The 14,377-nt window shown below is 43.1% G+C and overlaps 1 protein-coding gene across 1 annotated transcript in view; it reads left to right on the top strand.

Moving 5' to 3' along the window:
- Window positions 1-14,377, top strand: part of TMPRSS13 (transmembrane serine protease 13) — a 51,744-nt gene that overhangs the window by 32,061 nt on the left and 5,306 nt on the right. Inside the window, exons 4-10 of the mRNA XM_069947061.1 lie at window positions 1,510-1,635; window positions 5,110-5,242; window positions 5,621-5,719; window positions 5,816-5,859; window positions 8,323-8,494; window positions 11,885-12,051; window positions 13,392-13,490. Of these exons, the coding sequence (XP_069803162.1) occupies window positions 1,510-1,635; window positions 5,110-5,242; window positions 5,621-5,719; window positions 5,816-5,859; window positions 8,323-8,494; window positions 11,885-12,051; window positions 13,392-13,490 (840 nt within the window). The remainder of the gene's footprint in view (window positions 1-1,509; window positions 1,636-5,109; window positions 5,243-5,620; window positions 5,720-5,815; window positions 5,860-8,322; window positions 8,495-11,884; window positions 12,052-13,391; window positions 13,491-14,377) is intronic.

Genomic DNA, 14,377 nt, shown 5'->3' with positions numbered 1-14,377 from the left:
GGGTACTGTATGACAGCTACACCAAATCTATTGTAGACTTTTGCTATGTATCCAGTAACACTATTCTGAATGGTAGAATACTGGTTTCATCTGTACAGCCCAATATATGCGTTATTACTTCAAGCTAAAAATTGGTGAGGCCCCCTTCACACGTCCGGAAAATCTGTCCGGATTTCCGGACTCATAGGCTAACATTAGACATGGACACCCTTCCGGATTTTTCCGGAAGGGTGTCCGTTCCGGAAAATAGGACCGGATTTTTTAGATCCTGTCCTATTTTCATCCGGAAATCCGGCACGGACGCCCCCATAGAAGTCTATGGGAGCGCCGGAATCACGGGCATTTTCCTGATGTATATCAGGAAAGTGCCTGCGATTCCGGACTGGTAGAGAGCCAGCCCCGTCCGCCGTCCAATCACCCGCACACCCCCATCCCCCCCGCACCGCAACGCACCGCACACTCTGCCCGGCACTACAGGGCTGGCCGGCCAGAGTGCGGTGCAGATCCCCCAGGGGATCAGGTCATGATGGGAGTTGTACTTCTGCAGCCTGTGGCCATCCAGGTTGCAGAAGTACAACTCCCATCATGGCTCTGCTGGCAGGCCATGATGGGAGTTGTAGTTCTGCAGCCTGTGGCCATCCAGGTTGCAGAACTACAACTCCCACCATATCTTGCTGACATGTCATGATGGGACTTGTACTTCTGCAGCCTGTGGCCATCCAGGTTGCAGAAGTACAACTCCCATCATGGCTCTTCTGGCAGGCCATGATGGGAGTTGTAGTTCTGCAGTCTGTGGCCATCCAAGTTGCAGACGTACAACTCCCATCATGCCTTACTGACAGGCCATGATGGGAGTTGTAGTTCTGCAGTCTGTGGCCATCCAGGTTGCAGACGTACAACTCCCATCATGCCTTGCTGACAGGCCATGATGGGAGTTGTAGTTCTGCAGCCTGTGGCCATCCAGGTTGCAGACGTACAACACCCATCATGCCTTGCTGGCAGGCCATGATGGGAGTTGTAGTTCTGCAGTCTGTGGCCATCCAGGTTGCAGACGTACAACTCCCATCATGCCTTGCTGACAGGCCATGATGGGAGTTGTAGTTCTGCAGCCTGTGGCCATCCAGGTACACGGGTACCTGTGATTTATGTTGGCATACTAGACCATATTATCTCATCAGGAAATCCTGAAGGTTTTTCCTGATGGTTTCCTGATGGTAAAAACGGATTACTGTCAGGAAATCCTGATACTTTCCTGATGACATTTGAGGTCTCCTGATCAGGATTTCCTGACAGTAAAAACTGACACGGACGTGTGAATGGGGCCTGACATATTCTGCCTATGGCATTGCTGTGTAGCATCAGTCTTCACACCAGATGTACTGTTTTTTTTTGCGATAGGGCAGAAGCCTTCGGTTCTATATTGTTAGTTGCAATGTTTCCTAAACCCAGTTCTTTAGCTCCGTGTATAAATGGTTATTTGTCACATTGAACAATTTCCTCTTCTTCCAGATAAACTTAATGCGTTCGGGAATTCTTCTTATACATACAGCCAGCCTAGAGAGAAGTGTTTTCCCAACAAGACTCTGTGCAATGGAGTGGCTGAATGTTCTGAAGGAGGAGACGAGTCTGGATGCGGTAATGTTACTTTTCTTATCTTGTGCCATACAAAATTATGAGGCTGAAGCCCCTTTTACATGGGCCTATTATTGACAATGGACATTGTTAGAAATGCTTACTTGCGACTGTAGACGGCCAAAGATTTGTATATGTAGAAGTACCTTAAAGTGAATGTACTACCGTTACAATGCTCTTTTTGTTTTTTACATGAAAAGACTGGAGCAGGGATGCTGGTGCCGTGGTTTTTTTTAACTGCCGCACAGTTCCCGCGCACACAGCGCTGATCTATTACCAAGCACCGGCTGCGTAAGAAGTACTGGAGATGGGCCTGCCTGTCGGCCCCCAGTGTGACGAAACCCCCTCCCCTCTGTATCACAAAGAGGAGGGCAGATCGACACACTGGGGGCCGGTAGGCACGCATCCAGTGCTTTATGCCTAGCCGGTGGTCGCTAATAGACTGGCACTATGTGTGGGAACCGGGCGGTGGTTTAAAAAACAGTACCGCAGCACTGGCATCGGTCTATTCATGTGAAAAACAAAAAAGAAATGTACTCATGGTACATTCGCTTTAAGAGATGTTTGTACACAATATCGAAATTATATCAATAGTCCCACACTGCACAAACTTTAGACACACAGGAGCACCAACTCCTCTGGAGCACGCCACACTTCAATATACAGACATCTGAATAACTCTGGGATGGTGCAGAAACAGACTGTATTGGGAAAAATACTGTACCTCACTGACCACAAAGTGATGCATGTTCTCCGTGCTGTTTATTTCTTGACAATTCATGGTATTCCATAACAAAGATCAGTAATGAAAAAGCCAGATCTTACTCGGTATGGCATTTACTGGCTGGCATTTTCTTTACTGATCTCTGTTATGGAATACCATGAATTGTCAAGAAATAAACAGCATGAAAGATTTTGGACAACATGCATCACTTTGTGGTCTGTGAGATATGTTTCGTATCGCTATATCTTCATAAGATTTATGCACCATCCCAGAATTAGTCAAGTGGTTGTAAACAATGAATTGATCCAGGGGGAGACAATGAATAGATCCAGGGGGGGGACCTAGACTGCAGAGCTGCACAGCGCCCCTATCTGGAACATGTTTCCTGTACTCCTGAGAAGGCTGATGCTGGGGGACACTTACAGAAGGAACCAGTGGGAGGATACCTGCTCACCTGCTTCCATTCTCCAATCCTGGACTGTTCTGTATAATACCAACTACAACTCTCAGAATGCCCTGCACTTACGAAGCTCTCAGGGTATGCTGGGAGTTGTAGCTTGTGAGGGGACAACACCTTGAGGTGTCTGTGGACTGTCAGTAAATGCTGGGAGTTGTAGTGTTTGCAGCTGTTGCAGTTGGAGGGTCCCAAGTGCATTGATTTATGATGCTTTACCTGCAAACAGGTGTAAATCATGGCAGAAATCTACAGGAGCAGGTGCAGGTCCCGCTGAATTTACTTATGGTGTGTTTACACAGAGAGATTTATCTGACAGATTATTGAAGCCAAAGCCAGGAATGGATGTCTTTCCTTTATGACCTGTTCTCTGTTTATGGTCTGTTCCTGGCTTTGGCTTAAAAAAATCTGTCAGATAAATCTCTCTGTATAAACTCACCATAAGAGAAGTGTCATTATCATAAATGAGTATTCCTAAGGGCTTATGCCCACGTCCCATAAATTGCTAACGATACGGACAAGGAAGCCCTGTAATGGAGCATGACACAGAGCCGTGCGGCTGTGTCATTCAAACAGTTTCCCCGCTCCCGGCATGATGTTGATACATAATGCCGGGCAGGGGTACGGTCCATCAGAGGGTTTCCTTGTCTGTAGGGCCCGTAATTCACAGGATGTGGGAATAAGCCCTTAGAACGCTCATTCCCCTATGGCAATATCAGCTGACAGGTGAGCAAATGCTCACTTGTTTGCTGACTGGATTTTTTCGGCTGCCATATAAAATTATTATGGGTTGCACATTGCTCTGTATATACAGGTGATGTGTGGCCGATAATAATGTATGTAAATGGCTGCACCACCAATACAGCAGCCCGGCTGCATATGACTGCATATGGGCCATGTAGAAGGGGCACTATATTAATATAGGTCCTGTACTGGGAATATCTTCTCTTACTATACTAATAAGAGCCATGTACCCTGAATATCTATTACTTCTCTAGTTCCCTCAGTTTCTCCTTATCAGACACTTATTTATTACAGCAAAGAGACAGGTGTAACCCTTACATTGCCTGCCCAGGTAACTAATTCATGGGAAGGCAGTGCAAGGGTTAAACTTTCAGCAATGAATATAAGTGACTGATGAGGAGAAACTAGAGAAGCTGCCCATCCCCCTCCCCCCACACTCCCCACTCCCCACTTACATCGGACCCTGACACTGCTGTCTTTTTAGTGACCCCCCCCCACTTGCCCAGATGAGCTGTAGTAAGATAAGAGAGCAGGACTTATGCTGGGTTTACACGGAACGATAATTCGCCCGATCGTACGATTAACAATGTCGGAGTAACGTTTTTTTTTCATAACAATCAGCGTTTACACGGTACGATATATCGTGGTTGGTTAAATCGGTGAACGACTGTTTACACGGAACTCTGTGTGCAGAGTTATTAGCAGGGCCACCACGGAACGTCCCTGCTGCCTCCACTCTCCTCTTGAAAGCAGCCACAGGACACAGGATAATGCAGCCACAGGACACAGGATAATGCAGCCAGCTCCTAGGACACAAAAGGACCCTCCCAGGAGCCGGGTGCTGCATGTGGGGGCGCACTGGAGTCTATGCCAGCTGCTGTTGCACAGACAATATGTCTGCCACTGCTACTGAGTGAGATGTGGGAGGGCGCCCCCTAGCTGTCAGCTCCCTGTGCCTGTGCCCATCCAGCACAGTGCTAGAAAAGGCCCTGGCGTTCAATATAACACACCCATAATGGAGAAAAGCTTTGTAATGAATCAATGAGAGAGTCATACTGACTCATGCACCATCTCTAGAGAATTTTACTAAAATGCAAGCTTCTAATTTTTTTTTTTCTTGTGGTCTAGAGTCATGCCTCTCTGTTGTCCTTGTCTATCTTTTCTACCTTGTCTATATTAAGCCAAATACCCCCTACTCAAATAAATTACCACAGTACATCTGGGATTATGATCATACACTGTGCTGTGCATTAAGAGAAAATATAGAATAAGTAACCCAGAAACATGGTATGTGCCCCCTCAGATGCACGTTACACAGACGGAGAACCTAGAGTGTTTTATACTATATGGAGTGTAGATAAAAGAGACAGATCTCCTTTTCCTGTAATTCCTTGTACTTATCACATAGATTAGTTGGGAGTATGATTTAGAGAGCAGTGATTATTTGGACCATTAGGAAGACCACCCTGCTAAGACCCCTGTATATATAGAGATAGTCCTGGTTACTGTGAACACATCATGCACCATCTAATAGCAGTGTTCTTACATCTAACAGTGCGCTTTAGGTGGGATAATTCATTGCTTCAAGTGATGTCCCGGAGAAAGGAGAACGAATGGTTACCAGTGTGTTCTACAGGGGTCAATGATAATTTTGCTTCATATGTGTGCCAACGATTTGGATTTCGGGAGTAAGTATTACCATATTTTCCATACCATATCTATTAATGCTTAATCGGTTTTCTTTTTTTTTAATCTCACATTGGCCTGGCATCATATTAATTGTTATACAAGATCACTGCTCTGGTCCTACAAGATGTAGCACAGAGGCAGCCATTCGCATCAATATGGCAATGACGAATATTATAAACAAGAGATTTCCATATATAAACATGGTTTTATACTGCCATCTATATGTATTCTCTTTTATGACATGACAGCATAAATATTTGTTACTTTAATAATAATAATAATATATATATATATATATATATATATATATATATATGTATGTTAATATTACATATATTGGTATATTGTATGTAATTATATTGTTTGCCTCTTCTTAGACGCCCAACCACAATGTCTGTATCCATAAATGACAATCCTTCTAATATAGGACTTTTTGCCTCTGGATCATCTAACACCATACAAGGGGGTCTGGACAGGTATGAGAAGCAGTGATATTGCAGAACTATTCACCTTCTTATTTGTTCTTTAATCCAGATGACATGTACTTATTAATCCTCTCCTTATTATCTTAGTCAAACTTGTCCGAACTCCCAGTACCTGGCTGTGAGATGCTCAGGTAAGTTTTTGACAACTGTTACCCTCTCAGGCAAGTAGAAGTGATGCTGCTTAGGGCCACAGGAGAAAGGTGTCTCTCAGGGCAGGGCAAAACAGGTACACAGGGTGTTTGTAGAAGGTCCTTGCAGGAACTAGGCTTGAAGGGGTACTTCAGTGTCAGAATGTTCTATACATTTGTAATTTACTTCTATTTAAAAATCTCAAGTTTTCCAGTACTTGTCAGCTGTTGTATGTCCTGCAGGAAGTGGTGTATTCTTTCCAGTCTGACACAGTGCTCTCTGCTGCCACCTCCCACTGTTCAGAGCAGTAGTAAATTTTCTGCAAAACCTCTACTGCTCTGGATAGTTCCTGTCATGGACAGAGGTGGCAACAGGGAGCACTGTGTTAGATAGGAAAATAAACTCTAAATAGAAGTAAATTACAAATCTATACAACTTTCTGACACAAGTTGATTTGAAAGAAAACATGCCCCCCCCCCCCCTTTCCTTTTTTCCTCCAGATTATAAAGATTTAGTTCCTTAAGTCTTTCCTGATATGGTTTATGCCTTGCACTCTTCACCATTTTTGTAGCCCATCTTTAGACCTGGTCTATTTCATCAATAGCTTTTTTAGGTGAGGTCTCCAGAACTGGACACAGTATTCCCGATGTCATGTCGCTAGAGCTCTATATAGCAGGATCACAATCTCCCTCTTCCTACTGGTTATATCTCTAATTATACAGCCCAGCATACCATTAGCTTTCCCTACGGCCTGGCTATGCTGGTGACTCATTTTAAGGGCTCATGCACACTGAGCAAATGACGAGGAATTGAAGAGGAATCCGCTTTTAAAGGGGTAGTGCGGCGGTAAAGAATTATTCACAGAATAACACACATTACAAAGTTATACAACTTTGTAATGTATGTTATGTCTGTGAATGGCCCCCTTCCCCGTGTCCCACCACCCCCACCCGTGTACCCGGAAGTGTGGTGCGCTATACATTACCTGTCACGTGCCGACCCCCATCTCCGATCTTCAGTCAATGACGTCTTCTTCGGCCGGCCGGCGAACAGCTCCGACTGTCCCGAATGCCGGCCGCCCTCTGCAGCGTCATCCGATGCTCAGCCGCGATTGGCTGAGCATAACTGTGCTCAGCCAATCGTGACTGAGCAGCTGATGACGCGGACACGGGGAAGGGGGCCATTCACAGACATAACATACATTACAAAGTTGTATAACTTTGTAATGTGTGTTATTCTGTGAATAATTCTTTACCGCCGCACTACCCCTTTAAATTCTGCTTGAAATTCCTCCCGTAAAAGAATGAACAGAACAATGTCTCATTGTGTTCAATGGGATTTCCACTCTGTTGTTCACACAGCAGAATTTCCAAGCAGAATTTTCTGCCGCAGATCTGCTTTCTGCCCAAGTAACATGTCACTTCTTTGGGCGGATTCTGCTAGAGGAATCCTATAGAAGTCAATGGGGCTTTAATTCTGATTAAAATTCTGCTTGAATTCCACTTGCATTCTGCTTGAAATCTGCTCAAATTCAGTTCTATTCTGCTCCTATTCTGCCAGAGCAGAAATTTCAAGCAGAAATCTTTCCTCTTCAATTCCTCGTCTTTTGCTCAGTGTGCATGAGCCCTAAGGCTGTTAGAGATCACTACCACTAAATCCTTCTCTTCTTAAGTCTTTGCTAACACAGAACTGCTTATATAATACTCCCCAAGTAAATTATGTACCATATTTGAGTAGAATTCCGACTGTACACAGGCTGTGTCAGTACACTAGCACAAATTTTTTAACTGTTTAGGAGCTCCTGACGTCATAAAAAAAAGAAGGGAAGAAGAGAAAAATCCTCTAAAAAAAGGAGTACAAAAGGAGTTAGTTATGTAGCACTAGTGTTTACTAACGTTAGCTGTAAGGAATGTAAATATTTCTACTAGTTTAGAGGGTCAGCGCCATATTGTAATGGCTACACTAAATATACAATATATCACATCCTTAACAGTATGAAAATGATATCAGGAATTCTTACCCTAACCTCTGTATAAGGAGGGTTAAAAAGCAGAAGACTTAGGGCCCTATTCCACGGGAAGATTATAGTTCAGATTATCGTTAAGTCATTTAAATCTAAGTGATAATTGTTCGGTTGAATAGCAGTTAACGATTAACGACCGAACGAGAAATCATTGATCATTTAATAAGACCTGGACCTATTTTTATTGTTGCTCGTTCGCATTGACGTCGTTCGATCGTTCGCAGTAGTGACAAACGCAATAGCGACAACAAGACGACCGTAAGAACGATCATAAGTAACGATTTCAGGTCTTTCGCAATGGCGGTCATTTGGATCGTTTATCGTTAACGATTATGCGTAAGATAATCGTCCTGTGGAATAAGGCCCTTACTGTTTGTTTATTCTTTATTCTTAGAAAGCTAATGTCATTTGTTCTTTTAGCATTGAATTATTTATTTGACAGATTGTGGGCGGCGGAAGGAGAGCAGGATTATCGGTGGTACAGAGGCCAACCCTGGTGACTGGCCTTGGCAAGTCAGTATGCAAGTTCGCACAGAAAGTGGTTATGAACACGTATGTGGAGGAACAATTGTCAACAACCTATGGGTGGTGACCGCATGTCATTGTTTCTCCAGGTAAATAGTTCAGCTAGTTTTTAATATGCACATAAAAAAAAAACATCTATGTAAAATGGTAAAATGGCTCTTGAGTTTCCCAAAAAGTTTTGACATCCTAAGTTCAAACCCTGTTCAAATCTAATGCTAGAATGAGGGATGTTTCTGTCCCTGTTCTGTATTTGTGTAAGTGAAATGATCCCGTAGACTTGCATTGTGAGACTATTTTAGTTCTTTGACACAGAGCTGGGACAAAATCTTGCGAACACTCGTGGCTTGACTGCTCAGATCCTCACTAGAATATGTGAAAATAAATTTAAAAGCTCAGTGCCCCTTTAAAGCGAATGTATCTCCCCTGACCAGCTACTGAGCTGGTTGCATCGCTGGATAGAAATCTATAAAAGCATTTAGCACATATTTTTGTTGGCTGTGTGTGTTTTTATTTTCAGGAAAAAACTACGTTATTTGGGCTATGAATAGTGTCAAGAGGGCGGGGCCCAGTATTACCTGGGCTCTAGTCCCACTTAGCCTGATTGTGCTGTATGTCTGTCCCTTGGTATAATCAGTGAGGTGTACTTTGTATACAGAAGAGTGAGAAGTGGCAGTGCTAGGGCACAGGGATCCCTAGGCCCCGTCTCCTTGACATTGTTTATGGCTTGAAGGTGTTTTTTCATAAAAAAAAAAAAAAACACAGACGCAGGCAACAAAGGTGTATTCTGAATGATTTTATTGATATCTATCCAGCAGTGTCACCATCTTGTTAGTAGGTCAGGGTTGAAAGATTCACTTTAAGCACACTGAGTTACATGCAGCCATGTAAATTAGTATACAGATTTACTTTTCCAAAATATTTATAGAGAGAGAGAGATAGAACATTTTTAATATGTAGCTGCCAGATAAGAGAACATAACAAACATGTTATGTTTACCTCTCTGTGCTCCCCCAGTGTCCTGTTGCATTATCCCCTGCTGTGTGTAGTCGCCATTACTTCCAAAACAAGCCGATCTTAAGAGTGACAGCCAGCTCAGCCAATCACTGTGGCGGACAGTGCCGAGGTTGGTAATTGTGAAAAAAAGAGAGCCCATGGAGCCTCACTGAAGAGTCTCGAAACACAGGACTAGCCAGATATCCCTCCGGGAAGGACCCAGTCAATGGGTGGCTCCTGTAAGTGTTTCCTTACAGAAGCCAACCCTTGGCAGGGTCCTTCCCGGAGGGATATCTGGCTAGTCCTTTGTTTCGAGACTCTTAAATGAGGCTCCACAGGCTTTTTTTTTTTTTGCATATTCATGTCTCCCAGGGAGCAATGCACCTAGGATTTCACTGCAATGAGCACTTTAGCTAGCAGCCGGCAGTGTTATCTTTGGCTGGTCTCCCTGAGATCAGTAATCTGTTTCCCTTCGAGGTTGATAATTGACTGAGTGCGTTGTCACTCTAGAAACGAGCTTGTCTTGGAAGTAATGGCGGCTACGTACAGCAGGGGCCACTGCCGACACAGCAACAGGACACCCGAGGAGCGCAGAGTGGTAAGCTTAACATATTTATGTTTTCTTATATGGCAGCAACATGTTAAAAATGTGCTAGTGCTGGATAACCCCTTTAAAAGAAAACTCCCTTTAAAATAAAATCCAGACAAAAGTTCAAGAGTAAATACTTTGTTTTCTTTATCTTGTATCTGAGCTATATGACATTTTCTACACCATTCAGAATGAAAGTAAAAATTCTTCTGGTTTCTTCTTAGAATGTGAATGATGTGGTTTAGGCATTCATCTAACCGAGGGAAACTGTAACTACTTTATATAACTGTGTACTGAGCTCCCACCATGTGCTGACTAAAGGTCAATGTTACATTCTAATTGTTAATGGTAACTGAAGAAAAGCAAGAAAGTCTTATGCTCATACACTATGATCACTGGAGACCTGTTTTTGAAAGAATAGTTTACTGAAGTTTCTTAAAAATGCAGCAGATACAAAGATACAACAGTCTCTTTGTATGCAAGGTGCAAAAGTGGTAGTTAGGGAGTTGGCTTGTCTGTGTCCTATTAACCCTTAGGGCACTGCTTTCATCAGGAATACTGGGAGATAGGGTTTAGGGTTTTAGTAAAGTCTCTGGATAGAGTGGTTACTTGTTTAGTTACATGGCTTGAGGACCTATACAAATAGTACTGTGCTCAGTTGGAGGGGCTCTGACCACTTAGGAGTTGGTTGTGATAAACTTGATGAAATAACCTGTACCCATGGCCATGACTGATCCGTCTAATAATGGGTGAGGGCACAGAGTGATGCATCGAGTAGTACAGGCCCCAGTGAAGGGTGAACCAGCTGTTGCGAATCCCCATCAGGTCCTGGCAAGTTGCAGTGGGGTAGGTTGACGTAGTTGCTCTTTCCTAATCCACCATCTTGACTGGCTTGAGGAAGTGAATAGAATAGCCTCTCAACATGGATTGGTTTTGGATTCTCCCGTCAACAGTCGTTGAACCTGAGGTGTACTAGCCCTACATGTCTAGCATACAGGAATACCGAAACAGAAGATCAGCATAGACTTATGCCACCCAGAAGGTGGGCTCTGCCCAGTGGCCAGACCCCAGGAAGACACTCAGCAGGAACCACTTATACTTTCTCTCACTAGACTGGTACTAATAGACTGAAGCCCACTCCACCTCTACTTATAGGCTTTCTGGAGGTTAGCTATTGGTGGAGAGAGCATGGGAAGACAGTGAGACTGGCTGAACACGATAAGTAACTTTTGTGAGATGATCTCTGCAGCGATTGGACAGCAAGCCAACTCTCCGCTGGTGGCAGACATAAGAAGCAGTGCCTAGGCATGTACACCTTTAACCCCTTTGTACAGTTCTCTTCAGCTGTGCTTTACAATAGAAGAAGATGCAGGGTCACATCTACTGACCAAAATTCAGTACTACCTTTACTATTCAAAGAATACCCAATAACATGTACCTTCAGTGCTGACCTACATATACACACAGAACTAGAGGTGGCACATGGGTTCTGGCACACTGCATTAGTAATATGCGATTACTTACTATTGTAGGCACTCCCTTTAAGCCCCACATTTACAAGACTGCTGTTGATGGATCCTAGTGATGATGTAAAGTGAATGAGGTTCCACCGCACACCATGTCATCAACCACAACAAATATCTGAGACATCTGGCAGTAGTTCATCTTGCCCTCTTTCATAGAGATTAATATGGTTTTCCATCAACCATGCATGTTATTGGGAGAATATTTGATTAGAACTGTTGCATGAGTAATCCAGTTATGTTCAGCTTTACTGATAATGGAAGATGAGTATGAAGATTATTCCTCCATGTAACATTGCATTTGCAGGCTATGTACAGGCAGTTTGCTGTTCTTTGTCATTTTTAAATGATCCTGATGTCTGTGTCTCCGACAGCCCAGTACCCATTACCTACTGGAGGATAGTGGCCGGCATGGTCAATCTGGCTCAGGCTAATAGCATGTCAGGTGTCTCTGCTATTATTAGACATGAGAATTATAATGAAGACACTGATGACTTTGACGTGGCACTGATGAAACTAAGTAACCCGTTTACTTTCTCAAGTAAGAAATAAACAATTGTGCTCTGTTTTTTTTTTCTTCTGTTTCTTTATAAAACCATCTATGGATTGTATACAGCTGAGAGAAGCACATAGCCGAGCGCTTCACTCCCTGGCTTGCATCTCTCCCTGTCTAGCTCCAGGAGACAGGATCCACAGACTTTCTGTACTATAGAATCCAACTCTATTTATTTTGAGATTAAAATATGGTAATTATCACAATATGGCTGTATTTTAGCCTCAAAATTATGTCCATCCAAAAATTTTCGCCAAAAACAGACATTATTCTGTCACAGACCCTATTGCACTAAGACTGTACCCTGTCACTTTTGGTTCAGTGGTTTCTTGGACACAGTTGCAAATATGACCCCTATATCTACATTAATGCACACAGTATTTCAACAGCCAGGTGTTACGGTTACCATACACATTCAATAACCATTGACTAAATATTTAGTTCTACGGTCTTCCCTATACACACACATGCTCAGTTTGGCTAAGTGTGCATGTTTTTTCAATGAGGAGGGGGAGTAGGCTGCAGCCAGCCATCTCTGGCAGAGGCTTATCTCCAATAAAAACAAGGGGATTGTGCTTTTCACTGACATCATGTGTCAGAGGAGCATTGGGAGTTCCTAACACATGTTAGAAGGCCAGCTAATCACCGTAAACCAACAGATTTGACTGTGTAATGTGTATAGAGGCCAATCACATACCCTTTTTTATACTGTACATACTGTACACTGTATATGTTACATATTGCAGGCATATAGCAGACAAGCAGGGAATTTGGTAAAAGTATAGTACATAAATTAATCTGTTGGTGCTATACAAATGAATATTATTAATTCAGTAGGAACTTTTTTTGTAATGATGAGTAAAAATGAGGATTGTAAGAAAGCAGCAGGTTCCAACACAAATCACACCAAGTACAAAAATCACTTATGTGGAGTTATGCAAAACCATAAGAATATGCAAAATAAACACAGCATGCAAATATACTTTTATGCTTTTATGAAATTTCTTTACAATTCAACTGATATAAATAGCTTCTATTCAGGGTCATTACATGTACACTTGATGCCGCATACCAGCTAACTCCTGCCATGTAGGGGAACAGCAGGCTAATGTGTATCCAAATGACACTGCCATAGAGCCACCTAGTGGCTACAATAAGAAGAACAATGGACACTCTTTTTACATACTATGAACCCTTTTAGATATGTTTCCTTATGTTATTAGTAGTTTTATGTTTGCTTGTATAATACCAGGCATTCTTGTTGTACATGATATGCTGCCTTTTTTATTTAAATTTTAAATGTATTTTTTTTTTTTTTTGTCCTTTAGATAGTATTCAGCCTGCCTGCCTTCCAATGACCCAGCAGACTTTTAACCCTGGCACCCAATGCTGGATCAGCGGCTTTGGTAAAACTGTAGCAGCTTCAAGTAAGTAAGATCAGATAGGGTAGTGAACAGCAGATTAAGTGATCATCACCTTCTCCTGTGTATAAATGGTCTGCGATGTGGGTCAAGGGTAGAGATAAGCAAATTTACAGTACTAATTAAGCGATTCGTTACGATTGGACATTGGCTTGTCAGGCTGCTGGCTTTGAACTCTGTGCCACTCCCGGTGTCTGGAACACCTGGATCCAGTCCTAGGAAACTTGGAGACGTTTCCCAGGACTAGATCCAGCTTGTGCATGGAGTGGCACAGAGTTCATAGCCAGTAGTCTGACAAGACAATGTCCAATCGTTACGATGTGCTTCGCTTTGTTAATACTGTAAATTTGTAAGGGTATGAGTGACAACATACATGTATACATGGCCTCTATAACAAAGGTCTATTCCTGCAAGCCAGTTATTTAAAAGGAAATGGGGGGGGGGGTAAAGAAAACATACTCACTTGTCCTAATCCCCTGCAGCTGCTGCTCCAACAATGCTGGGTCCCTGCTGCTTCACCCAATAAGTATCATGTGCTCTTTGTATCATGAAAAAGTTGTCATTAAAGCGGCTCTGTACCCACAATCTGACCCCCCCCCCAAACCACTTGCACCTTCGGATAGCTGCTTTTAATCCAAGATCTGTCCTGGGGTCCGTTCGGCAGGTGATGCAGTTATTGTCCTAAAAAATACTTTTAAACTTGAAGCCCGTGCCAAACAGGAGTATCTGTGCCCTAACTTTGCACTGCCCCACCATCCCTCCTCCCCACCCTCTTCATCATTAGGAATGCCACTGAAACATTTTCTCCATGCTGAACATTGCACAGGTCCTTAACGATCCAGCCCATGTGCCGTGCTGATACAGGTGGGGAATAGGAGACAATCTGCCTGGAG

This window comes from Dendropsophus ebraccatus, chromosome 12 (genome assembly GCF_027789765.1).
Source record: "Dendropsophus ebraccatus isolate aDenEbr1 chromosome 12, aDenEbr1.pat, whole genome shotgun sequence".
In the NCBI taxonomy this organism is placed as follows: domain Eukaryota; kingdom Metazoa; phylum Chordata; class Amphibia; order Anura; family Hylidae; genus Dendropsophus; species Dendropsophus ebraccatus.
This window is presented reverse-complemented; position numbering and strand designations above follow the sequence as displayed.